We start from the raw sequence: 27,233 nt of genomic DNA on the forward strand, positions 1-27,233 counted from the left end.
AGCTTCCTTGTCTCTGTTCTGGTCTCTTCCAAAGACCAGGGGCCACATTTCCTCTCAGGCTCTCAGTTTCTGATGACTTTGCACCCCTCCCACTGGACCTACCCATGTCTGTAGTTGGGGACCACACCCTGGTGTATCCTCTCTTGTTGCCACCAGGCCACCCCCTCCCCATCCCCGCCACATGTACTCTTCTTTTCAACATGAGTCCCACAGTCCTGCCACCAGATGCGTCCTCCCTTTGAACTCTCTTACCTGACAGCGCAGAACTGGCTGGTGCTCAACCTTCACTTCCTTTCTTGCACGAAAGAATACCTGGACATTTGTGGGCTTTTCCATTGCGGTCAGCGAGCCCTTCTTGGGTTGGACTGAGATCATGGAACTCATATTGATTGCTGAGATCCCTAAGGAGTCTACGGAGAAGCTGAAAGACAAGAATAAAAAGTCAGTTTTACAAAAAAGGACTCATGGACATACAAAATAAACTATGGTTACCAAAGGGGAAAGGGAAGGGAGGGATAAATTAGGTATTTGGGATTAACAGATACATTCTACTATATATACAATAAACAACAAGGACCTACTGTATAGCACAGGAAACTCTGTTCAATTTTTTGTAGTAAGATAATGGAAAAGAACCTGAAAAAATATATGTGTATGTGTGTGTATGTATATATGTGTATGTGTATGTATATAACTGAATCGCTTTGCTGTTCACCTGAAACTAACATTGTAAATCAACTACACTTCAATAAAAAATATAATTAAGAAAAAAGTCAGTTTTAGTCATTATCTATGGAACCCAAGATACTAGAGAGGAGACTCCAAACTGTTAAATATCTGCCATGTCCTCAGCCCTATATAATCACTATGCCTAGCAGTGTTCACTGTGCTTCATACTCTGTGATCTCCCCTCTTTAGCCAGGATTGACCAGGCCAGGGATTGATGCCTGAGGCAAAGACAGCCTGTGGTTAAGAGGTGACCTGGCAGGAGATCTCTGTCCAACAGGGACATGTGATGCTGGATAAGAATCAACTAAATTACTCCATTTCTCCCTCTCCCTGTCTCTCTCTCCCTATCTCCCTCTCTCACTTTGTCTCCCCACCTCGTTGCTCTGAGACTGAATGCAGTATGCATAGAGGGAAAAGGGATGAAGAAGCCAGGGGCTCTAAGGAAGGAGAGAAGAGGGGTGCAGAAGTCAAGCAACAGAGGTGCTCAGAAAGGGAGGCCACAGCCCTGTGCAGGTGAGGTGACATGCCACAGAGAAAAGTTGACTCATGAGATGGCAGGGGGACTAGAGCTGGAGCAAGGAACTCAAGATGAGGCCAAATACCTGGAGTTGCCATGGGGACCCAAATGTCACCCCCATGCTCCAGGAGATCTGGCCCTTTCATTGCTGTATGCATGGTGCCTGTGCTTCCTCATTGCCCTGCACATCCATTCAATGAACCTTGATCACATGTTCCAACCCAAGGGAGACTCTGGCCCATGCATCCTAAAAGAGCAGAGCTAAAGCCCTGTCATAATTTAAAATGAAACCCATGACGGACAAGATTCCATTCAGCACTAATTTCAAAGTGACCGTGGCTTTCTCCTAGGCTTGTTCAGCTTTAATTGATATTTATTTATTTATTTATTTCAATTTATGGTTTTAAAATATGGGAGTATTGAGGTGGGACCTCTCTAATCTCAGCATTCCTTGAACTGAAATGAAACTATCATGGATATACTGAATTCCTTCCAAGTCTGCGAGCGAGGGATGTCCCTTTATCATCCTTCTGGGGAAAGGAAAGGATGATCTTTCATAAAATCGACTGGCCATGGGTGCTAGTGACCCCCTCCTTCCCTGTCCCCAGTGCCACCCTCTCCTTTCAGAGGAATTTCCCTTATTTAGTTTTTCATTTTTTTTTTTTTTTTGGTGGAGGGTAATGCGCTCTACCACTGAGCTATATACCCTTCCCCTAGTGTTTCAATTTTAATCTCAAGGATGAGCACAAGCTAAAGCTCTATTCCACCTGGCTGCCATTTAGAATCTAAAAAACAGTGATTCTTAAAATTAAAAAAGAAAACTGGAAAACCCCTTCTTTGCATGAAATCCTATGTAGAACACCAACTTATGAAACAGAGGAGGTGGAAGGAGGGCAGGACAGCTAGAGGTCAGATCCCTCATCTCCAGTCCCCCCCTCTACTCCCAAGACCTTTCCTCACCCCACTATCTCCTCTTCTCAACCTCCCCCCTCAGGTTCTGCTCCCACTCCCAGGCCCCTGTGGCTCCAGGTGCATTCAGGGGACCCTTTGGAGGCCCTATAAAGTCAATGAGCAGCTGGAATTCTACTCATTTGAAGCCAAGAGAGGCTAAAAGCAGAGATGGTTCTTATGATTTCCTTGATCGACTTTGTTTTCTTAATCTCCCAGGCAACTCTCCTCTACACTGTGAATGACCACCTACCGATAATTCTCAGTTTACCTGAACATGATCTCGTATTTCCCACGGTTCTTCAGTTGCAGGGGCTGCTTCACCTCCTCCAAGACCCTCACAATCCCAAAATCGAGGCCTCCTTCAGCTCCTGCAGAAGCCAGGGGCCGGGGTGGGGAGGGGTGAGTACGCATGGGAGTGACAACCAGGGGGACTTTCTGCTGAAGTTCACATGGAACATCTATGGTGACAGGTTAACAGCACATATTTTCTGAAAACACTGTGGCTAGAAAAATCTCTTGTAATTGAGTCTTAGCAAACAAACACAGACACTGCTCTTATATCCAACTCAAGAGGGTGGTTCCCTCTGGCTTCCATCCTGGGATCACTGTACTTCTTTTCATGTTTCCCATTAGCTAAAACTTCTAGTATTTAAAAAAAAACTTGTATCAAGTGTATAACATACAGAGTTGAGATCTAACATAAATTTATGTTGTTATACTTCATGTAACATTATAAGCATCTTCCCACATAATTAAAAACTCCCCATAAATGTGATTTTAATGGCTGCACAATATACCATGACGTAGCTATTTATGATATATAGTATTATTCCTACAACAGTAATATTCCATTATCGATAGACGTTTAGGGTATTGCTAATCTTTCATTATTATACATAATGCTGTAATAAATGTTATCATACATGAGACTAATGATCTCTAGGCAAATACATAGCTTTAACATTCTCAAGCCTTGCTGAGTCAGCAGAATAATGCTCTGTCCACAAGCCCTAAGATGTCCATGTCCTAATTTCTGGATTATGCTAGTTTACAGGCAAAGGGAAATTAAAGTATCAGGTGGACTCAAGGTTGCTTATCATCTGACTTTAAAATAAGGGTGATTATCCTGGATTCTCTGGGTGGGCCCCAAGTAATCACAAAGGTCCTGAAAAGCAGAAGAAGGAGACAGAGGTGGGAGAACCAGAGAGATGGCAGTGTGGGAAAGATGTGACCCAACACAGCTGATGTTGAAGATGGAGGATGGGGGTCGCATACCATGGCACATACCATGAGCCAAGGAATGTGCATGGCTTCTAGAAGGTAGAAAAGGCAAGGAAATGGATTCTCCCCCAGAACCTTGGGAAAGGAGTGCATCCTTGCTCACACCTTAATTTTAGACCAGTGAGATCCATTTTGGATTTCTGACCTCCAGAACTGTAAGATAAGAAATGTGCATTGTTTTGAGCCACAGAGTTTGTGGTAATTTGTTAGGGCAGCAATAGAAAAGAAATACAGGCAGGCTGATAAGAACTCACTCTCAGATGATAGTACAGAAAAGAGTTCTGCAGACTTTATACTTTGACCATCTCTTGTCTCCTAGCACTCTCACTATCTAAATTCCACCTCTCTCTCCCACCACCACAGGTCTTTCTCTACACACGAAATATATGGCCCTGAAAGACATGACTTCTAAATACCCTTTCCTTGAAGGTGTCAACAGACCTTTGGGGAAGGTGATGTCCAAGGCAACGTCATAGGACTCAGCAAAGACCAGGATGTTTTCGATCTGAACAACACCAACAAGATTGTCCACATCTAAAACCTGTCCGGGCAAGAGAAACTCTTCAGTAAAAGCAAGACCAAGGAGGTAGTTGGAGCCTGAACTATGTGACGTGCAGGGGGAGTCATGAAGAAGGGGAGATGGTAAGGGATACTTATGAAACGGATTTAGCTTTTGCTTTCACTGAGCATTTGGCAGGATGAGTGTTCTTCACAATACCCTTTGGGGAATGCCGGTGTTGACAGTCTGTATGAGGATGGGGAGAAGGGACTGCATTTTTCCATCCTGTCCATGTACTGGGTTTCAATAATGTGCATGATTGTCACTATATTACTGAAGTTTGGGTTGTGAGTATACATTGCAGGGAAGTGTTCTTTGAACTTGTAAATCAAATAAACAGAAGAGCATTTTTCTGACAGCTGAAAGGAAAAACTTTTACATTCTAAATTATCCTTGCTTTACTCATTTTATAAATCTGAATTGTTCTGTTCTTTAGTTCTGATTTGACCTGTGTAAAAGTGCTAGATTTTTCATATAAAATGAATGTTTAGTGTTCCTCTTTTGGAAATTTTAGTTTTTTTTTTTTAACGTGAACATCATTACTATTAAAGCTGGAAATGTTTTTTTAAAAAAAAAGGCAAGACTCCTAGCCTCCAGCTGCTCACTGCACACCACCCCCACCCTAACACAGTGGTTGTCCCTGGTGGTAATCCCTCCCTTACTGTCCTGAGGAGCATCTGAACCCACCAGTGTCAGCTGTCAGCTGGATCCAACTGTTGACTCCTGAGACTAACCATGGGGCAATAAAGGGTCTGTTTGTTAGGGAAAAGAGCACTTGCGGGCAGTGGGTGTGGCTCTCCTGCATCTGCCTGGAGACTACCCACCTCTCTGCTGAAACCTCAAGTTGAAAAACTAAGCCACCAGCTCCCCACTGCATGTGCTTCGGGTGGCAAGAGGCAATTTGTAGCTGTCACCAAACTCAAGTTTTAATTCAGAGTTTCTATCTTTTCTTTCATCAAGCATTTTATCAATGTTCCACAGAGCAAATTGGACCGACTTGAGTTTATCTCCTTTCTTTTGAAGTTCAACCTCTGACAGAGATGATAAGAAGGGCAGGCAGCAGAAGAGAAAAATAAGACAAAGAACTTGGACTATCAGCCCCAGGATTTATATAGGATTCTTCTACTGATACCAAGGACCCAGAACACTCTGTTTCCTTTGTTTCCTTGCTAGATGGTGGAGGTGGGGGGTTAGGGGGTGGGGGATTAAATTTTGTAATTGAGGAAAATAGGAAGGCCAATTTAAGAGGTACAAAAATAAAATAGAGCTCACCAGAGCACTTTCCAAAGGGACCAGAAAGCAAGGCATTTCCTCATGTAGATGGTGAAGGAATATAACCTGGGGAAGGGAAACCTTAGACCATTTTGGGAGCTTGGGAGACCCACTCTATCTGCTTTGGCTGAAACATACAGGAATGTGACGTCAACTGTTAAATTACAGAAAATTTTCCATACTAGTTGATAAAGAGATGTCACGATGACACTTGGGACCCCTCCAAGTGTTCCCTTGCTGCTTGCCTCCTGCAACCCCACCATGGGAAACCCTGGACTCCCCATGATTCAGTAACTAACGGATGAAGCTGGCACATCTGGCACCCTACACCAGCTATGTGGCCTGGATTCATTGTGCAGAGATCCGTGTCGTGTAGAAACTGGTGTTGAAAATGCTGACTATCACCTCTGGGGTTCATACGCATTTGTGGATTGGATGAATCTATCAATATTTGTCTTCAGCTATCTGAAGGGCTGTCACGGGTAGGTGATAAGACAGATTAATTAGATCCGGTGACTGGCCCCAAAAGGTGGAAACAGGATCAATGTGTGTAAATTACAGGGAGAAATCTGAGCTCAACCCCAGGAAGAAGTGATAGTCAGACATGTTCAAAGGACAGATGAGGCTACTTGGAAATGCTTGTGAAGTTTTCTGTCCCTGGAGGTATTTGAAGAGAAGCTTGGGTGACTTCTTAATTGTTGCAGAATCAATTCAAACATCAAAAGTCAGTGACATTCACTCATTCATTCAACAGATTCTACTGAGTGCTCTACATCTAGGCCTGTGCTAGACACTGGGGATATGATGGGGCAGTGGGTTGAATGGTGGCCCCCGAAAGGTATAACCATGTCTTAAACCTTGGAACCTGTGAATATGACTTTATTTGGAAAAAGAGTCCTTGCAGATGTGATTAAGTTAAAGATCTGCAGATGAGATCATCCTGGGTTATCCAGGTGGGCCCTAGATCCAAGGGAAGTATCCTTATAAGAGACAGAAGAGAAGACATAGATAGAGGGAGAGGCTGTGTGAAGATTGAAGCAGAGATTTGAGTGATGTGGCCACAAGCCAAGAAACACCTGGAGCCACTAGAAGCTGAAAGAGGCAGGAAGAATTATCCTCTGGAGCCTTCAGAGACAGCTTGGCCCTGTAGACACCTTGATTTTGAACTTCTGACCTCCAGAACTGTAGGAGAATAAATGTCTGTTATTTTAAACCACTCATTTTGTGGTCATTCATTTTGGCAGCCATCTGGAAGCAATACAGATGAGGAGCAAGTGAGGTGAGGTCTTGCCTCACTGGTGCTAACATAAGGAGTAAATTGAAACAGGATGATGTCTGAATAGAGTAGGTGCCCTGAAGGATGGGAGACAGGGTGAGTGACCACAAATAATGAGATTTCCTCAGTGGGTGACTAGAAGAACCCAGTTGAGGCAATGTTGTACAGCAGACCCTCAGGCAGGAGCCAACTCCCCACAGAGCATAGGGACAACATTCCTGGCTGCAAGGCCAGGGTCCCAAGGCAGATAAAACTTGATGCAGATATAGAGGTAGGTAGGTACTCAGAAGCAGGTGAGGACCCTGGGCTTTATTCTTATTGCAATGGGAAGACTGTCTCGTGCATTAGGAAAGGGTGACCTGTTTTGACTGACATTGTAAAGATCCCTCTGGACACTTGGAGGGAGAGGGAAGATGGAAGCTAGTTAGGGAGCCTCTATGGAGTCTGAGTGAGAGATGATGCAGGTGGCCTGGATGACGGTGGCAGCGGCAGTGTAGACAGAGAAGTGGATGGGCAGAAGATGCAGTGGGAGACAGAACTGACAAGACTTGTTGGAGGACTGGGTTGGAGGGGAGGCCATAAGAAAAAGAGGGGGATCAAGGATGATTCCTAGGTATCTGTTGGGAGCAACTGGGTGGAGGGTGACGTTTACTGAGTTAGGACTCGAGGGGTGGCTGTGTTTGGGGGGTCTGAAATCAGAAATCTAGTGCTTACAAGGAATAATAACAGCATTCATTCATTCATTAATTCACTCATTCACTCTGCATTGACTGAGTGCTCTGTTTCTGGCACTGGGAAATCAGCCATGAACAGGACTGCCTTTATGGAGCTTAGAGTTGTATGCGGAGCAGAATATTGTGAGTTGGGGGCTGTCCAGCAGGGATCAGATAGGAGTGTGTAATAAAGAGAGCTGGCTTATTATATGTATGTCTGTGTGTGTGTCTCTATGTGTATGTGTGTGTGTGTGAGGGAATCCAATGTGTACACATTTTGATGACTGAGTCTGAAGATGGAGGAAGCCTCACCTCTAACCGAATCGCCTTCTTGATGTTGATGGCTTTGGAGGGTTGGAAGTGCACTTGTAGGCTCTGCTCAGCCTTGGAGGGTATGATCCCCTGCATCACGGACACGGTGAAGTCTTCGCCCAGGTGCTCCAAGCTGGTGATCCGCCAGGCCACGGGCAGTAGGGTAACATTGCGGAGAAGAACCACCTTGGATTCTTTTCTGCAGAGAACAAAGGAAATCAATTCCATATAATTTTGATTTAGTATGGCAGGTTAGGAAAAAGCCCTTCTGGTTATTTCCATTACTGCTAGTTCACTGATCAGTAATTATCAGGGAATGGGGCCTAGTGGTTATGACCAAGGAATGCAGGACACATATATCAACATTCTCTCCTAGGACCCCAGAAATAAATAGTCTCTATTTAGAATAATACAATTTCAGTAAATGAATATGTAAGTTCTAGGTGTGGTCTAGTGTTCTCTGTTTGTCCTCTAATTTCTAGAGACAAGATTCTTAACCTTTTAGGGTGATGGACTGAAAATCTGGAAAAAGCTAGTCCTTCAGAGAAAAACATAAATACGCACAGACTTTGGCAGTTGATTTTAGGGGATCCTTGACCCTGCTGACTTCTATTCATTGAGCCCAAGTTGACAACATGTGAACTCATAAGGTTACTATCCATCCTGATTTGCACAGGACCAGAAGTTTCCCAGAACGCAGAATTTTCAATACTAAAACCAGGTCAGTCCCAAGCAAATCAGGATGAACTGGTCACATTAGAACTAAATTTCTTTATATTTCATTCCAGTCCTGGTATCATTCAGAACTCTGACCTGTGCAGCAAGAGCCGGTCAAAATGCAATTGTTTGGGGTCCAGCTCTAGTTCTGGGCGGACCCCCTGGCAGCTTAACTTGAAGACAGCTGGCTCTGGGTTCTCCTTGATGCAGCAGACAATGCTGTCTTCAAAGACACCAACCGCAGTGGGGTAGGCCCATACATTCAGCATCTAACAGAAGAATCAAAACAAAGTACATTTATATCGAGGACATAAAGGCCTCAAATTTCCTATGAAGGTCTTGCCCTAATGGACTTGTTTCCACATGACTGTACCTGCTGCTCATTGGGTTTCAGCACCATGGTGATGGGCTCCAAGAAGTAGGTGTTTGCTTTGACATCATTCTGAAAACAGAAGAACACTTCCACGACCATTGGGGAACTGTTCAGGATTGTCAGGGTCTCCATGTTGCCTGGAAACAAGGATGATTTGTACCTGGAAATGAACAAAAATTAGGGATGTGGATGTGAGGACTGACTGAGAATTCAGGTGCAAAAGGAGACTGTGAGGTGCAAAGGAATTTCAAAGGATAATGTGGTTACACAGAGGCCATGGCATGGTGGCTAGGAACACAGGCTTTGTTGTGAAGATTTGCAGCTGTGACGTGACCTCAATTCCCCCAAGCCTTGGTCTCCTCATCTCTAAGATGGGATGATAATGTCTCTTAGGATTTCTATGAGTATTACATGAAATAGTGCAGCTAATGCTCTTAGGACATCTGCAGATATCAAGTGCCCAATAAATGGTACTTATTACTGTTGCAAAGATTTCTAACTGAGAAATATGCATCTCTATGCTTTCCATGGCTTATACCTCCAGGAGAGATGATCATTTGAGTAACTTTTAATTTCATGTCTGTCTTAGACATGACCTCATTGATTGCCTTCTACACTTGCACAGGATGTTACTGTTCTGACATGGATTCCTTTGGCACTGTTCACTATTGCAAGGCTGTTTCTGTTTCCTAGTACCTTAGGGAGAGATCCACAGAGTCGAGCACTGTAAGAATTGGAAGCTGCTCAGTTAATGGTACCAAACAGAAAAGGAACCACAGAAGGCACAAGAAATACCAATGAACACACACATCATTGGAGATCAAAGCACAGGTCAAGGAAGCAGGACACCAGAGTACCCACTGGTACCCAGAAACCATCTGAAAAGCCCTCTGGACAGGATATGATGCAGGAAGGAAGGAAAGGGAACGGCAGAGACTAAGTCAGAATCAGAGACACAGAGCACTCTGTGTGTAACTGCCAGAGGGGTGGCATAATCACCACCACCCAGCACTGTGCTAAAAGTTCCATGTGCATGATCCAGTTCAGTCTTCAGAAAACTGTGTAGTAGGTGCTACTGTTTTCCCACTTTGCAGATAAAGACATTGAGGATCAACAAGACTTAAAAGAATAGATGGATGATACTTGTTTTGGGATCACGAATTGCCCTCCTGGATCACTGCTGTCTGGCCCCACATCCTGGTTAATTCCAGTGATGCCTAGAACAGATGCCTCTCTTAATGGCCATCATTTCCACGATTCCCAGGCTGCTCTGTACATCATGTCCATCAACCTGACCCACACTCCTCCTCCCTCCTAAGCCCTTCTTTCCATTGGGCCTGGAAGATCCTCTCCATCAACAGTAAACCCTCTTCACCTTAATTTTCTAGTCCAGCATCTTGGAAATAAACCAGAGGTTATAAAGGGAATGGAGAACAAAGTTGGCTCATTAGTTCCACCAAGTAAGCATAGACACAGAGACTCTCTACTTAAGACAATAAATCTAGCTTGAATGAAGACATGGTTGAGACCTTGGTTCTAGTTTTGGTCTCACCTTTCTGCCTATACAAAACGCAATTTATATATAACTAAAAAAATTAGTGTCACTAAATATTTATGATCATCAACCTTATCCAGGCCCTAAGTCCTGCCTGATAATCTTAGTCTATTTCTCTAATATTCTTCCTCTTCCACTTTGTGCAGAACCTTCTCCATTCTCTCAACATTTTACACTTCCTCCCACTTTCTTCACTGTTAGGGATGACCTCCCATCATTCATCATGGAGAAAAGAAACAGCTGTATGGAACCTCCTCACCATTTCAGTGAAGTCTATAAGCTTCCCTGCACCTGAATGCATCTCACCTTCTTCCGTCCGTGTCAGATGAAAGTCCCTCTTCCTGGCAAAGACCAGCATCCCCAGTCCCATTGTGTTGTCTCAGGGAGCTACACCACCAATGGCCCTTACTTTCTCCAGAAATTCTAACTTCTTCCTCCCTACTTCCTCTTGACATCTGAACATCGTAAAAACAACAGTGTACAAAAAACCTCCTCTGTACTCCATGTCTCCATCCCATCCTCGACAACCTCCATCTCCCTTCAGAGCCAAGCTTTTCCAAAGAGCTATCTCCACACTCTGCCTCCATTCTCACCTCCCACAGACTCCTCAACTCACTTTATTTGGGCTTCATCTTCAGAAATCCTCCCTAAAGGGCTCTTGCCAAGGCTCCTCTGACTTTCATGTTACTGAACTCTGTGGATGCTGATGTCCTCATCTTTCTGCCCTCTCTGTCACAGTCAACATAGCTGACCATGCCCCCTTCTCATAGCTCCATGACACCACCTTTTCTTGGTTTCCACAATAGCTCTTTTGTTGGTTTCTCCTCTTCTGAGTGGTAGAGTTCTTTGGAGCGCCATTCGTGGTTCTTCTATCCTTACCGTGTACTCTCATCTTAGGTGATCTCATCCACACTCATGATTTTTGTTGTCTTGAAGACAGACTCTCCTCTGAGAATCAAAACTATGTAGAGTAGTCCCTGCTTTATGTGGCTACTGTTATATCTCCCAAGCTTCTCAAACTTAACACATCCCAAAGTGAACTCTTGATCCTACCCTTTCCCTCCCAAAATGTATTCTTCTTCCAGGCTTCCCCATCTAGGAAAATGGCCCCTCCATTCACTTGAGTGCTTAGCAGAAACTTGGAGCACAAGAACCCTTTGTCCTGATTTGTGGTTCAGGGCTAACTGAGGCAATGTTAGTAAAAGCTATGGCTACACAGGTACCCTGCTTGTGCTATTCATGAGTCCAACTCAGGGGTCTGAAATCTGCTTTGAAATAATGGAAAGCTTACTTATCTCTTGATTTTCCACAAAGCAGTGGACCGAAGTAAAACCTCTCCATGCTGACAATATACTTCTTAAAGATGACCTCGTTCGGATTCATATCCATCTTCCACTGAGGAAATACCACTCTGGACATGGGGGAGGAAGAGGGGAAGAGATGCTGTCTGAATGGAAGTTCAATGCCACCACTTGATGTTTACATGAACTCAATACTCCCTGTTCAGCAAAGGGTCCAGGTGTCTGGAGATAGAATGACTCTTAATTTGAGGACATTTATTCAGCCTTTATTCCTGTGTCCTTCCTTCCCCACCTCTGAGTAAAGAGAGAAGTTTGAACTGGAGAAGAATGATTCCCAGTGGTGTCTGTCATAGTGAGGGCTGATGATAGATCTGCGTTTCCTGTTTCAGCCCAGCTAGAAAAATTCCTGAGAAATCCTATGGAAAACAAGTTCTCATGGATATTAACCAGTTATTGAGTTCTCTGTCCAATGTGGCCCCTTGGTGAGAACTGCAAAAAAGCTCCTCTTGGTGGACAAGCTACAAAAGGTCCCCCTACCTTGCTCAGCCAGGTGCCTTTATGTGGTACAAGGATTCAGTAGCTCAGAAAAAAATCTCCAGCCCATAGAGATTCACACATATATTGATATTATGGGGTAAAAAGTCCTATAGTAAATATAAAATGATTAAGCTTGCCCAATAGTTAAATAAGCAAACTAACTCGCCAGAGGAAGACGTTTTCCCCCTCTTCACACCTGCTAGCATTCTCTTTATCTCATTCTCATGGTACCATGTCATTCCTGTGTCTTAGTCAATGGCCAAGACTTTGGAGCCTGATACAAGAGGGCCTGGGATGCTGTCCCAGTTCTCCATTTGTATTAAGAGCCACCTTGTTCAAAGTACCATGGGGGAAAACTGCAGTACCTGTCAAGCTTTCCTTTTAAAGTAAAATACACTTACTTTGGGTCTTGGCAGATGTATGGGTAAGTGCAGACACCTCGGCAGTAAAGCTGATACTGGCGGCGAGTTCCCAGGATCTCAAAGTTAAACGTTTGGTCAAAGATGTTGAGATCATTAGAAGAGAAGTGTACTCGCAATGTCACCTCACTGTTGGCGGGCACGATCCACCGGAAATGATTTAGCCTGCAAATAACCACACAGCCTTTTAAAGCAAGAATGTTTCCTTTGGGCCAAGAGAAAACTAGATTGGGGCCTGGGAGAATTCCTGTCCTGCTGAGGTTCTGCATGGCAGTCCATAGAGCCCCCCAGCCAGGCTGGCTCTGTGCCCATCTAGTGCTGTGACAGCCACACCCTCCATCTAGAGCTTCAGCCTCCCCTCCCTGGGCTTCTTGGAGGCCCACCTGATGAACTTTTCCTGGGAATGCTGCCCAGAGAAGTTGTTCTGCTCTATGTCCAACAGGGGAGCAATGGTTCTAGACGTTCCTCCAGAAGGGCCCTTTCTGTTGAAGGCCATGCGACGTTTCTCCTTCTGAGTCTCGCGGGTCTGATCCATTTTTTCTTTCAGTTTCTGTTTGCTTGACTTAGATGAGGTGGTCTGCTCCTCCTGGCCCTTAATTAAAATGAGCACAGGGTCCTATTTCCTTCTTTATCTTTTTAATTTGGACTCTGCTCAACTAAGGCCTGCCCCCTGATGCTATGACCTCGATGCTGATTTCCTACTTACTTATTAAACTGAAGTTTGGGGCTCTCTGTTACTGAACTGAGATGATGGCAGGGCCTACAGGTGATTTTATTTGCTGCTGATTTTATTTACTCCTTGCTGATCTGCATGGTTTATGGGAAGGAGGCTGTCTGGAGAGATTCAAATTTTGGGCCACAATTCTTCTCCGGGAATTTTAAAAAGCCTCTCTATAAATGTTAATATCGATACCTTCTATATATCACTGGTAAAATCTATTTTTCTTTGTGATTTATTCTATTCATTGTATATATAACATATATGTTCCACTTTAACTTGATTTCATTTTGATTGCTTTATTTTCAGTCCAGGTGGAATTAACTTTACTGCATTGTGTCAAGAGAGGAGATAAAAACGACTTTACCCAAAATATCTAATCTTCCTCTCATAATTTCTTTAATAATCTGTCCTTTCTTTAGTGGTGTGTGTTCCCTTAACTTGTGTCTGTTGATTCTTGTATTCTTATGTGCTGTGTGCATTACCTTAGTTTCACAATGCAGTCTAGTATCTTTTTTAAAGAGCCAGCTTTACTTATTTTTTCTTGCAGATGAGCTTCAGAGTAACTCAACAAGTTCCCTAAACCATCCCACGGAGACTCATAAGGTTGGAAGGTAAGACTCAGGCACTTTCAGTCTCCTCTTGGGGGAGGAGGAAGAGTCAGACCCCGGGAATGTGCAGCTTGGAAAGGCTCAGGCAGGATCCCTGATGAGAAGGGGGAAACACTTGGTGAGCATGAAACCCAGCACTGGCTCAATTTTTGGCCAAGTGGAGGGAGATCTCCTTTCCTCGCCTGTCTGAAGTCCTGCCAAGGTCTGGAGGACAAACTGCTTTCTTTACCTTTGACGAGCCTGTGGTGGTTGAAACATCTCCATCTGCTTCTGCCTCTTTCTTCTCCTCCATCAGGGAGAGCTCTTCGGATGGTGGAGTTACAAACACGAAATGCTTCAGGATTTCTGTCGTGGCCAAAGGCAGCCGCTTCACAGGGTAGGAGACGATGGAGAATAAGGCGGGCGGTGGGATGGGCAGTCCAGAGGAACCCAGACCCAAGAGGTCAAGGATCTAAAGGAAAAGCCCGAGATGAGTTTCCTGTGCGGAGGGTGGGCTACCCCTACCTGCCTCCCTGAGTGAGCACAGGGTGGTCAGACCCTCCTGGCTCCCTCCCAACATTCTTGGGAGATGCCCTGCAATAGGTAAGTGTCACGGACAGCTTGTGAAAGGTCTTTGACACAGCTCTGCAGGACTTTCCAGACCTCTGGGCCCTCAGACCCAGCTGGGGCTCTTGCTGTGGGCTGCATGCTCCCTCTCTTAACACGACCCTTGTCACTTCACTGTGACTGTTTAATTGTCTGTTTCTGCAACTGGACTATAAAGCCCATTAGGACAGGAACCAGGGCAATACAGAACAGGACTAGCACACAGTAGGCATTCAAAAAAAAAATCTCTGTTTCAAGAGATCAGCTGTTAAAGTTCTGATGTCTATAGTATAAAGCTGTTTCATCCATTTTCAGATCACCTGTTAATTTTTCTTTTATCTTTAAGTATTCTTTCTGAAAGTGAAAGAAAGTTAGGTTTGGAGCAGGTCAAATACAACAAAGAAAAAAAAGAAGCAAAGGTTCTAGGAATGGGGTAAAAGATGGGAATGAAGAGAGAAGTAAAAAAGAAACTTGAGGGAGAGGTAATTTATCCCTACAGCACTTCCCCACTCTCCTCTGATTTACAATGAACATGCTTTCTCCCGAGAAGATGGCTTGAAAATTTAGGAGCAACTTCCTTCTCAGCTTGTAAAATCCTCAGAATAAGGATGCTATCCCTAGATTAATTGCTGTCATCACAACAATTAGCCCACTTGAGTGCCCATTCTATGGACCAAATGGCCGGGGCCTAGCAAGTAACTATCTTCATGTAATCCTGTGTTTCTAATTCTGTCAGTCAGGCAGCTGAAGATATATCCTGACTAATATGTAGCTAGAGTTAACTCCCAGGATTTAGAATGTCTGTGAGGAAAAGGAGGAATAATTTGTACCCCTTATTAAATTACTAGACATGGGGAGTTCTTTCAGCAACAGGCTAACCTATGGCCTGGAATGTGGAGAGTATAAAACAAGGCAAGAAGATCATCCTGGCTATAGTTCTGGAATATAAAACAAGATGAGTATAAAACAAGATATTTTTGAAAAAGAAAATAACAATGATTTCTTCCCAAAGGCTGACCTGAGGCAGAACTGTAAAATGATAGGGGTTGGTGCTGTGTGACCTCAGCTGTCGTCTGCCCCTTCCTGCCCCACCCTGGACCACTCAGGCCAGACTCAAGGCGAGGCTCCATCACAACAAAATCCGCCCTCTTGAGGAGTTAGCCCTATCCTCTCCTCAACTCTTACCTGCCAGGCTCTGTTCTCTACCTTCTAAAGTTGCATCTAGTTTCTAACAAAAACTAAACCAGAGGTGGGCAAACTGTGGTCCCCTAGTCAGATCTGGCCAGCTACCTGCTTTTCTAAATCAGGCTGTATTGGAAAGAGTCATGCCCATTCATTTATATATAATTGGGGGCTGGGACAGAGATTGTGTGACAGGCAGCTTAAAATATTTATTTTCTGGTGTTTTACAGAAAAAAGTTTTTCCCTGAACAAAAGGCTCTAATGACCATCCCCTCCAAACCACTGCCAAAAGGGCTTCTAGATATGCAATACTTTTGTTTCTAGGAACAAAAAGCTATCTGGTAGTATAATTTCTGTCACTATGGGAAGCTTGTAGGAAAGCAATTTTAGAGTAGTTGAGTGCTTGCTTCACCCCAGAGTACACCTGCCTTGCCAGCCCATAACACAGTGTTGTCAGTATTAAAAATCAACCGTACAGGTGGCTTTTAAATCGGATTAGATGTATAATTTTGATGTGTGGAACTTTCTCTGGATTTTCACCACACAGAAGAAGGTTTTTATAGCCATTATCGTCTTATATCCAAGGGAGCAACAGAGATGAACGGAATTAAGGGGATAAGGATTTATGTTGAAACACCTTTCCAACGATTAGCACTTCATCGCTATCTGGCAACCTGATGGGTTCGTTACATCTCCATCCTGGAGAAGAGTCTGTACCTGATCCGCTCTGGGAAGCTTGTCACTCTCCAGCACCTGCTTCCAGCTCAAGCCTTCGAAGTTGGGCGTCTGGATGTTTATGAACGGCACACCCAGATCCTTCTTCCCTTCGTGGTCCTCCTCCTCGCCCTCTCCCGTGTCGCTGCGTTCTTCCAGGGCTCGGAGCTTCTCCAGCCGCTCCCTCTCCGCGCGCTCCCGCTCCAGGCGCTCCCGCTCTGCGCGCTCCCTCTCCCGGTCCTTGCGGCCTCTGCGCCCACCTGAGGGAACCTGGCGCTGGTCAGTTCCATCCCCATCGTGGCCCAAGTCCTCAGCCCCAGCGTGAGGCTGCTGAACTCCTTGCTTCCGGTCCCAGTCCATGAGGATGTTCTGGATATCCTTGAAGGTCAACTCATAGGTCTTAAACTTCTGGGCCACTTGCTTCTCAGTGTCCTTTGGGAGGTCCCCTTCACTGTCCTCTTGTTCCTGGGCAAGAGGAAACCCAAGCGTGTTGCTATCTGCCAGTAGGTTCCTCCTCTTCTTGTTCAATTCTTCCTTCTCCACCACTGCCTGCTCCCTAACAGACACTTCTCTTTCTATTGTGTCTGACTTGACTTCTAGTTTGGAAAAAGTATGTGTCTAGAAGGCAAAACACATAAAATATTCTTAAAACAGATCTTTAAGGGAGAGCAAATCACATAAGGAAGGGCAACAGGGCATTTTGTTTTGTAAGAGGGCCTCATTGGATTCCAGGCAACTCTTACATACACTAGGGCTGTGCCTAAGAATCACTGTGGGGGCCTGTCTCCAAATAACCTCCCTGTGGTCCTTCCCTGTCATAGAGCTGGCTGGGGTCTAGCACTGTGCCTTTTTGTAAAAGGTGCAGAGCAAATCTGATGTGCACTGCTGGTTGAGAGCTGCTGTTCCGAAGGGTCAACAGGGAAAGATTAGCAAAAATAATCCTCTCCTGGGGAGAGGCCACAGAGGGTAATGGTCCAATCCCAGCCGCTTGGGCAGTGACATGACAGCTGAGCCTGGTGGCTGATAAACCCGAAGACACGCTTAGGCTGGAGCGCCTCCCCTGACTACTGTCAAGGCTCAGCTCTGGGGTGGACACACTGACTTGGTGGCTCACTAGAGGCACATCTTTACTACTAGCCTATTGAGCAGCATCCAGGGGCCTGCGGGGTCAGTGGAGAGAGCCAGCACTGTGTTCAGACACAACCGGTCTGACTTCATCTTGTTCAGCCTCAGATGGGGTTCCTGTCTCTGAACTTCCAAGGGTGGGCAAGATGTCAAAATGTCAGGCTTATGTGAGGCACAACACAGCACTGTACACTCAGTAAGTGTTGAACAAATGGAGGTTCCTCTCCTTCTACTTTCTGCTTCACTACAAAATCTGGACAGTATTTGGTCCATTTTCTGCAGGAGAAGCATGCCAGCCTGACTGGCTGGCTACAGTGCTGGACAGATCTGGGCCTGACTTTTGCTAAGGAGAGAATGAGGGCTGCTACCTGTCGGCTCGGTATCTGAGGTTTCCTCATGGCCGGCTCCTCCTTTAATAGTCCCTGCTTTGGCTTTTTGATCTTCCGTTTTAGCTCATCTTCCTTTTGCCGCTCAAGCTCCTGTTGTAGCTTCTTTTCATGCATCTCCCTTGCCAGTCTCTCCAGCTCCCTGCATCAGACCAGGCAGACAAAACTGAGTTCAGAGCCCCTCCTGCCCGAGTGCCCACCTGCCTAGGATTGCCTAGTCGGGGGATGTGGGGCAGAGAGCTTTCTTGGGTATAAAAAGAAAGAAAGAACCAGAGAAAGCTTGGTAAGTAGGAAGGAAGGAAGAAGGGTGGGAAGGAGGGATGAGAAAGAAAGAAGGAAAGGAGGAAAGGATGGCTCACATCTATCTCTGAACATCCTTCAGGAAAACCAATTAACTGAAGCTCAACTAAGAGGGATACTCAACTAATGTATGTCTCTATTCCAATCTCCTTTCATAGGAGAGTGAGAGAAGGCCTGGAAATAAGCTTAATGTTAGCACTTTAAAAAAGCATCTTTCAAAGAATGTAATGTTATCAGGGCAGATGAGGCCTGGCTTCCTACATTGTCACGTTTGAGATTCAGACCAGAAGAAGTGGTGTTGTTAATAGCAGCCCTTCAGGAAGATCTTGGGACCATGGTGCTGGAGCTGAAAGCTACATTCCTCTCCTCCTCTCTTTCTTTTCTTTCCTGCTGTGGATTTAGCCATGGATTCTCTGCTGCTAATGGCAGAGAGGGCACCAAGTATAAACAAGAGTGGAGGAGACAGCATTTCTGAAGATACAAAACCCATCTATTGTGACCTCTGGGGACCCCTGGTTGTTCCTGGTTTGCTGTGGCTCTGCCCGCTGAAGCTGATTCATCATAACTTCACTTCCTCTGTGTGTGTGTGTGTGTGTGTGTGTGTGTGTGTATGTGTGTGTGAGATACAAACAAGTCACTACTGAGTTTTGAGGATCAGATTTGCATTTTCTAAGTCCACCATGAGATGAATGCCTGAAAGTAATGTCCTGGATGAGAAAGAAAAGTGATTCCTTTGGAATCCCAGAGCTGGGGTTTTCATACCTCTGGAGAATTGGGCATGTTTACAATGGACCATGCAGGAGAAGGTATACTGCATACTGCATACTGTAGAGGACATAAAAGAGCTTTTGGGATCAGTGGAAGGAGTCTGGAGGTGGAGGGAGAGGAAAGAAGAAGGATTAAGTCGTACGCAAGTATCTTGGCTCTGCCCCCTTCCTGTGTTTGGAATCCCAGGGAGGGTAGGCAATAGAACCTCCCTCCATTGCCATTTTGGAAGACCTGAGGGCAGAAAGGACATATGTCCCACTGCCCACCTGTGCCTGAGATAGCCTGAGATAGTGGCCCAAGTCTCCTAGGTGATGTGGAGGGGATCCATTCATTTCCATATGGTCCCCAGGGTTAGGCACAGAAGTGGTTGGAAGCACTGGCTTGGGAGCCTGGGTCTCTGGTGAACTTCCCAGGCTGAGGATCAAGTGAGAGAGGTAGTCAGACCTCAGGGGATACACAGCACCACCAAAGGCCAAGATGGCAGCCAGGGAAGGAGGAGAAATGGCCGAGTTCTGGGGAGAAACCACCCTGCCCATGTTATGAGAGTGGCCCTGGGTCACCAGCTGTGGACACCTGAGCACAGGGGTTAATGAGCCACACCTAGGGGACAGTTGTCAGGGGGAGCCAGCGAGCCAGCAGGAGCCCCAGGACAGCACAGGGGCCAGAAGCCCCTCCCCCATTATATTACATAACCTTCCTCCCAGTCCCAGGTGCCCCTAGAAAGAAGGAAGGAGAGGAGAATGGCGACCCAGAAAGGCTACAGCATCCAGCACCCTGGATGTGCAAAATATGTGTTTCCTCTCTCAGCAAAGTCATCCTTCTGGGTCCCCATGGCCATTGCTGCCCCCAGGGGGATGTCCCCAGTCTCTGGGTCGGGCCACGTGTCTGATGGAAGTTGCTCCTAGTGGAACTGCTTCTGGTCTGGCCAGCCCTTGATTCTGACCTCCTCTTCCTCTCCTGGAGGGCCTGCTGAACTTCTTGATTGAATATGATTTTCTCCTCCTCTGTCAAGGCATCATATTCTTCCTCATCCATGTTTTGAAGACGTTCTTTTTCTCTCTCAAGCGCTTCCTTGCGTTTGTGCTCTGGGTGGAGGAGTAGACAGGAAGGCAGGGAAAAGTCACTCACCAGCTTTGGCTGCAGGGTCCGCCAGCAGTTAAGCTGATAGCCGAAACAGGCTGCGGATGGTCTGTGACTGTGAGAGGTGGCTGATACCACAGCTGGCATTGCTACTGTTTGGTGGGATTTCTTTCACTCATTCAGTTCCAAAACTGGTTTCCATCTGTGTTGGGCTGAATAGAGGCCTCAGAGATGCCCAGGTCCTAACCCCCAGAACCTGTGAATACATTACCTTATGTGGCAGAAAGGACTTTGGAGGTTTGATTACATTAAGGGCCTTGAGTTGGGAGGATTATCCTGGATTATCTGAATGGGCCCAGTAGAATCACAGAGACCCATATGAGGGAGGCAGGAGGGTCAGTGTCAAAGCAGGCGATGTGACAGTGAAGCAGGGTGAGAGAAGATGTGACAATGGAAGCAGAGGTCAGAGGGCTGCGAGGTGGGGGCCATGGGCCAAGGAATGCAGGAGGCCTCTGGAAGCTGGAAAAGGCAAGGAAAAGGATTCTCCCCTCCAAAGGAACGTAGCTCTGCTAACACCTCAGTTTTAGGACTTCTGACCTCCAGAACTGTAAGATAATAAATCTGTTAAGTCGCCACGTTTGAGGGGATTTGCTACAGTGGCAACAGGAAAGTAATCTACCACCCACTGATTTTACCCATTATGGACACATGCCACCCAAGTGCTGGAGGTGACACAACCATTTGCAGACCACGGGGAATCATCTTCCACACCCTACAGATCCCAGGTCCAGGCCAGAGCAGGACTCTGCCTTCCAGGGACAATGCCACCTCCTCCCTTGGGGGCCAAGATTTGCTAGGTCTGCTTCTGACTAAATTGGGAACTTAAGCTAACACTACTTTGTGTGTGTGTGTGTGTGTGTGTGTGTGTGTGTGTGTGTGTGTGTGTTATGTATTTTTCAATCACTGAAATTTTTTTCCAGACCACTAGTGTAATGACATAAAAAACAAAAGGTTCAGAGCTACAAAGACCTTACTAATCTGCTATATAAATCTACAAGAGTTTTGAAATCTCTAAGCCTCATTTTCCTCATCTGTAAAGTGGGGACAATAACCTTCATAGGGTTATTGTGAAGATTAAATGACCCAAAGTGTCATTTAAAGACATTTAAAGTTCACAACATTATAAACAGGCTATACTTCAATAAAAAGAAAAAGAAAAAAAAGACATTTAAAGTGTACACAATGTCTGCTGCAGTGCCTAGTACACAGGAGGCTAAAAGGTAGAAATTGTTTCGTAAAGTTATCAGCACCTCTAGTCTTACAAGAAATTCCCAGTAGGCTTCAACAAAACCAACAAGCTAATCAGTCATCTGAGTCTGGATGGGACTTGTGATATGGTCCCCTCAGGAGGCTGTAGTTACAGAGAAGATGAAGGGATGCAGTGTGATGTCAGGGAAAGAGGAAGGTGCCTGCTGTCAGAAGAGCTGGGTCCATCCTTCCTTCTATTAATCTCTCAACAGGTTATTTGTGTCTCAGTTTCCACACATGCAAAGTAGAAATAAGAACTCCCAGCCACCTTCCACAGCAGAAGTGGGGCACCAATGAGACGGTAAATGTAATAGTTTCATGTAAGCCCAACGGGTTATCATGGCAGAGAAGCATTTAAAAAAGCCTAAAGCTCTGTTTAAAGGAAAGACCTATGGGGGCTTGGGAAGGACAGCCCCGGAGGGTAGGGGCCTTGCCTTCTTGCTCCTTTTTGGCTTTCTCCTGGGCCTTCATGGCTGTGAAGTCCTGGGCCATGTTGAGCACGTAAATGTGCTCCCGGTTGCCGATGGCCTTCAGCAGGCAGAGGAGAGTGGTAGCCGCGTTCCGAGCAAAGAGCGTATCGAGACTGTCAAACACCACTCCTCGGTAGCAGTCACTCAGCTGAAACCAGAGAGCGAAGATGGTTAAAGTGGCCACAAGATCATGTGTTCTCTACGGAGAAAGTTGCTGGCTCTCTTGTTGGTGCTTTTGCTGCTGCGCAGTTGGTTCTGCAGACCTACTGGGCCCAGACGAAAATCCCATTCAGCTGTCCTTCTGCCTGCTAAATTCAAGGTGCTGTTATTAAGTAAAAGAGAAAAATAAAAACATTTTTGCAGTCATGAAAGATCTTTATGATACATATTTGTAAAGGATTTTTTCTGTCTCTGTAGAAATTTAAAAAAACTACATGTTAAGCATATCAAAAACATGTTTTTAAAGCAATTAACATCACTCTAAACTTCTAACTTTTCATGGCTCCATGTTATAATTTTTAACACACCACTGTAGGGCTGTGCCATGACTCTGTGTTTGTGTGTTTAATGTGTTACCTTCTGCTCACTGGTCCTTCAAGGTGAGTGGCTTCAGGCAGCAGACTGAGCCAGGGTCATGGTCTGACAACTGCCATCCAAAGGACAAGTAAATGACTGTTGTGGATGAGGAAACCCATCGCTTCTCTCTAAGGGCCCTGGGTCTGAGCTGCTCTGGGTGGGCGATGGCTCAGAATCTCAGCACACAGCATGAAGATGGCCTGTGAGCCCTACAGCTCTGTGCAGGTGGGTGGACGCACCTGTATGCGCTTGGCCAGGATCTGAGTGAATAGTTCCTCAGGGAGCACGCAGCTCACCAACCCGGTATCACCTCCAATGCTGCCGCTGACACTGAGCCGGCGCTGTGTGGGCCCCGAGAGGAGAGGGCTGGAGGAAATCTATCAAGAGGGAGAAGAGTCAGGAGTTAGAATCCAGCTTGGTGTTCCAACAACTCCTACAATTACAAACCATGTGACCTTAGGAGAATCATCTAATCTCCCTGGGTCTCATTTCCTCATCTGTAAAATGGGGATTGCATTATAAAATGGAAGATTCCTATCTCACTTAAGCAATGACTGTATGCTCTAGAAGGAACACGGTGGAAAGTGCTTTGTAAACATACTGAACAGCAAACATGTGTTAATTCAGTCTACAAATATTTATTGAGCACCTCCAGTACCAGGGATACAACCACAAACAAGGCTGGTGATATTGCTGTCCACATGGCCCTTGCATTCAAATGGGGAGACAGAAAAGGAGCACAAGAATATACAAATCAATAACATAATTTCAGATAATGATGAGTCCAAGGGAGAAAATAATCTGGTAAGGAAATAAAGAGCAATGACAGAGTTGGACAGTGGCTACAAGAGACGAGATCCTTAGAGAAGAATCTTTCTGAGAGGGAACAGCAGGCTCTGTCATCACAAGTGCACTTGTGGGTATGTGGAAAGCACACAAGAGCCCAGTGCAACTGCAGAGGAGTGAACAATGGGGAAGATGCTCAGGCTGAAAGTCAAAGACATAGTTGGGCCACAATATGCAGAGCTTGTAGGCTGGTAAGCAATCTGAATTTTATTCCAAGTATCATGGGAAGTTGTTGGCATGTTTTAGGCAGACAAATGATCTGCTTTTTATTTTTAAAAGACCGCTCTACTTGCTGCAGGAGGTGACGAGAATGGAAGTAGGAAGGTTAGTTATACTTCTCTGTGATCAAGGCAGATAACAGTGGCAGGGACGAGGACAGACATGGTGGAAGTGGGGAAAAGTGGCTGATGCAGGATATATTTTGGAAGTAGAGCCAATAGGATTTGGGATGGGATGTGAAAGAAAGAGAGGCATCAAGAATGACTCCTTGAAGAGGGTGTGGAGAAAAGGGAACCCTCCTACACTGTTAGTGGGAATGCAGTTTGATGCAGCCATTGTGAAAAACAGTATGGAGATTCCTCAGAAGACTAAAAACAAACTTACCATATGACCCAGCAATCCCACTCCTGGGCATATATCCAGAATGAACCCTACTTCAAAAAGACACCTGCACCCCAATGTTCATAGCAGCACTATTTACAACAGCCAAGACATGGAAACAACCTAAATGTCCATTGACACATGATTGGATAAAGAAGCTGTTGTATATTTATACAATGGAATACTACTCAGCCATAAAAAATAATAAAATAATGAATTTGCAGCAACATGGATGGCCCTGGAGAATGTCATTCTAAGTGAAATAAGCCAGAAAGAGAAAGAAAATCACCATATGATATCACTCACATAATCTAAAAAAAATCTAAAATCTAAAAAAACAAAGACAAATGAACTTATATATAAAACAGAAACAGACTTACAAACATAGAATACAGACTTGTGGTTGCCAGAGGGGAGAGGTGGAAAGGGATAAACTGAGAGTTCAAGATTTGCAGATATTGACTGGTATATATAAAATAGACAAACAAGTTTATACTGTATAGCACAGGGAAATATATTCAATATCTTGTAGTAGTTTATGGTGAAAAAATATGAAAATGAATATATGTATATTCATGTATGACTGAAGCATTATGCTGTACACCAGAAAATGACACAACATTGTAAACTGACTATACCTCAATAAAAAAAAAAATAAAAAAAAAAGAATGACTGAGCAAGTTGGAAAATGGTGAAGTTATAAAGACAGGAAAGACTAAGAGAAGAACAATTTTATTGACTTAATTTGTTTTGTTTTTCTTTTTTTGGAGGGGGAAGCAAGTATCAATTTTTGGACATATAAATTTTGAGACGTCTCTAAGCCATTCAATAGAGATATTTAATGTGAGTTTGGATATATGAACCTGAGCTTGGGGAGAAATTAGTGCTGGAGATAGAAATTTAAGAGTCCTAGGTATGCTGAAAATATTTAAGTATTTAAGTAATGAACTGGATGAGATCGTCTATAAAGAAAAGGTCATCTACTCAGAAAAACTAGGAATCTGGAGGAGATGGAGAAGCTGCAGGAGTGGAGGGAGTCACTAATGAGTTAGATGGACAAGTAGAAGAGTATGGAGTTCTGAAAGCCCAGGGAAGACAGTGCTTCCAGGAGGAGGGGGTCATCAGCTGCCAAAGAGGTCCCTTGAGGGGGGTGACAGAAAATTGGCCACTGGATTGGGCAAGATGAATGTTAATGATCTTGAGAAGAGTAGCCAGTGGAGTGGTGAGAACAAAGGCACATTGGAATAGGTAGAAGAGAGGATGGTGAGGACGAGGAGTTCTTTGGAGGAATAGCTGTGGAGAGGAGCTGAGAGGTGATACCTGTAGGGGAAACCTGGGGTCATGGGAAAGTATTTTCATAGATGGGAGGTAACACAGCATGCATAGATGATGATAGGAAGGACTCAGCAAACAGATGGGGAAAAACAAATGAGAGAATGGGGACGACTGCAGGAATTTAGCCTGTGAGTAAGAGAGAATGGGTGGGGTCCAGTGTACTTGCACAGGGATCAGCTTTGGATGAGAGTGGGGCAAGTACTCAGGTGCAGGGAAGGCACAGCACTGGGTTAGAAAGAAGTCTGGCTAGTAGATTTGGTGGTAGAGAGGTGGTTGTCTTCTGGTTGTTGCTGCACCCTCCATGAAGCCAGAAGAGAGACCATCACCTGAGAATGAGGAAGAGAAAGGTGTCTTAGAGGCTTGGAGAGTGATGACAGCAATAAATGTCTTAAAGAGATAGATGGCAAATTTACTAGGTCAGACCAACAAGGCCACTTGAAATTTGTGGTCTTAAATTTAAATTAAGACCATTCAGGAGGGATGGGGATTTTCTCCAGCTATGTTCAGCTGCCCTACATGGAGGAAGTGGAGAATTGGGTTCACCAAGGCTGAAGTTCTGCTTGGAGAGCGCAATGAAGGGGAAGGGGCCAGGGAGCAAGTGGGGATGGAAGAATCCAAACTGAGTATGAAAGGAAATGAAGGGGTTTGGTACACAGTGAAGATGTGGATTGGAGGTTTCAGTGGGACCAATTACTTACCAGAATAAGTCATCTGGAAAGTTAGAAGATGGTTGTCAGAAAGTAGGATGTGTGATTTAGAGATCTTGCAGTTTATGGGAAATGATTAATGAGGTCTAGAATATGACCACGGTAGTGAGTAGCCAAGGAGGCCACGGAACTGAGAAGCCAGGGTGTTGGATTAATTATCATTCAAAAGATCAGGACTTCTTACTGGTGCTTTCCTGGAACAAGGTGATTTATAAATAAATGCCCTTATATTACAGGTAATATCTTCATTACATGACATATTACACATTTCTTCCCATTTGCAACATGATTAAATTTTTGGTCATTAGAGAGTTCATGCTTTAGGAGAGCTTCACGAAAACCAAACAGCCATTTTGGGTAAAGCAAGGTAACAGGTAAAACGAGGTGGCAGTTGTCCAACCGTTTGACTCCTGTCACTCTGGAGCAATGCAGGAAGCCACATATGGGGGTGAGTAGCATCTGTGAGCTCTGATTTCTACTATGATCTTGAGCAGGTTTTTAAGTTCCCTATTTAGTGAAGGGGGATTGGAGTCAGAATTGGGAATTTCTGTTGCCTCTGATATATTCTAAAAACCCTGACTTTACTGTCCAGATGGGTAGAAACAAACCAAAGAAAATCATTTCTCAAGACACTGTATTTAATAAAACTATATGGCTTTCAGTTCCTCCATAAACATCTATGTAAATAACATCATATTAAATCTTGGATAAGAAGATTAAAAGGATGATTATTGCAAAAGAAATTGAGCCAATGGTTTCAGTTTTCAAGATGTTAGAAGAACATGCAACTGAAGTGAAGATCGTGTGAAAAAATCTGGCACAAATTCTACCTCATGGATGCCCCATATAACCATCATACTTCCTTTTACACAAAGACCTTGACCTCCACTGCATCCACCTACCCTATCCAATGCTCTAACATCCACTTGCCCCACCAACCCTCCATTCACCTGCTGCATCCAACTCATGCGAGCCTCCTCTCTGACAAGGAACTTCACCTCTGCTCCATTTACCTCAGCAAACTTCTCTGAAATGTCCATCTCTCCTATCCCCCCTACGGCACACAGACTGAAACAAGACTCATAGACCCTTTCACTTTTCCTGTTTCTCTTCATTCTATTGTCCTTCTTTTAATTCCTTCTCCACCTAGGCTGGACTTCCCATACTGATGCTACTCTCAACTCCCTTGCTCCTTGTTCTGAGTACACCCCGACCCCTGCAATGATGACAATGTCTCTCTCTGCCTCTGAATAAGGGCTTCCAGGGGCAGAATAGAGATTAGAGAAATCTTACAACTGTGAAGTTATGGCTTCACATCTTGGCCAGGCCATCAGCATTCTCAGCCATCTTTTCTTTTATCCATCATCAGTTTCTGGTTCTATTCCTCACAGTGGACACATCAGTGCTTGG

The 27,233-nt window shown here is 44.9% G+C and overlaps 1 protein-coding gene across 5 annotated transcripts in view; it reads right to left on the reverse strand.

Annotated features, from left to right (window-relative positions):
• Positions 1-27,233, reverse strand: part of HYDIN (HYDIN axonemal central pair apparatus protein) — a 381,838-nt gene that overhangs the window by 62,288 nt on the left and 292,317 nt on the right. For 4 of the 5 annotated variants that reach the window (XM_074370458.1, XM_074370459.1, XM_074370460.1 and 1 more), the window contains exons 43-57: positions 22,575-22,712; positions 21,724-21,907; positions 19,845-19,986; positions 17,816-17,975; positions 16,326-16,940; positions 14,071-14,292; positions 12,896-13,104; positions 12,495-12,677; positions 11,547-11,666; positions 8,701-8,860; positions 8,424-8,596; positions 7,611-7,809; positions 3,920-4,019; positions 2,466-2,565; positions 253-421 (exon numbers count right to left, since the gene is read on the reverse strand). In XM_074370458.1, the coding sequence (XP_074226559.1) occupies positions 253-421; positions 2,466-2,565; positions 3,920-4,019; positions 7,611-7,809; positions 8,424-8,596; positions 8,701-8,860; positions 11,547-11,666; positions 12,495-12,677; positions 12,896-13,104; positions 14,071-14,292; positions 16,326-16,940; positions 17,816-17,975; positions 19,845-19,986; positions 21,724-21,907; positions 22,575-22,712 (2,874 nt within the window). Of the gene's footprint in view, positions 1-252; positions 422-2,465; positions 2,566-3,919; positions 4,020-7,610; positions 7,810-8,423; positions 8,597-8,700; positions 8,861-11,546; positions 11,667-12,494; positions 12,678-12,895; positions 13,105-14,070; positions 14,293-16,325; positions 16,941-17,815; positions 17,976-19,844; positions 19,987-21,723; positions 21,908-22,574; positions 22,713-27,233 lie in introns of those variants that run through there. The other variant, XM_074370462.1, reaches the window with a different exon arrangement.

Source organism: Camelus bactrianus, chromosome 9, assembly GCF_048773025.1.
Source record: "Camelus bactrianus isolate YW-2024 breed Bactrian camel chromosome 9, ASM4877302v1, whole genome shotgun sequence".
Lineage (NCBI taxonomy): Eukaryota > Metazoa > Chordata > Mammalia > Artiodactyla > Camelidae > Camelus > Camelus bactrianus.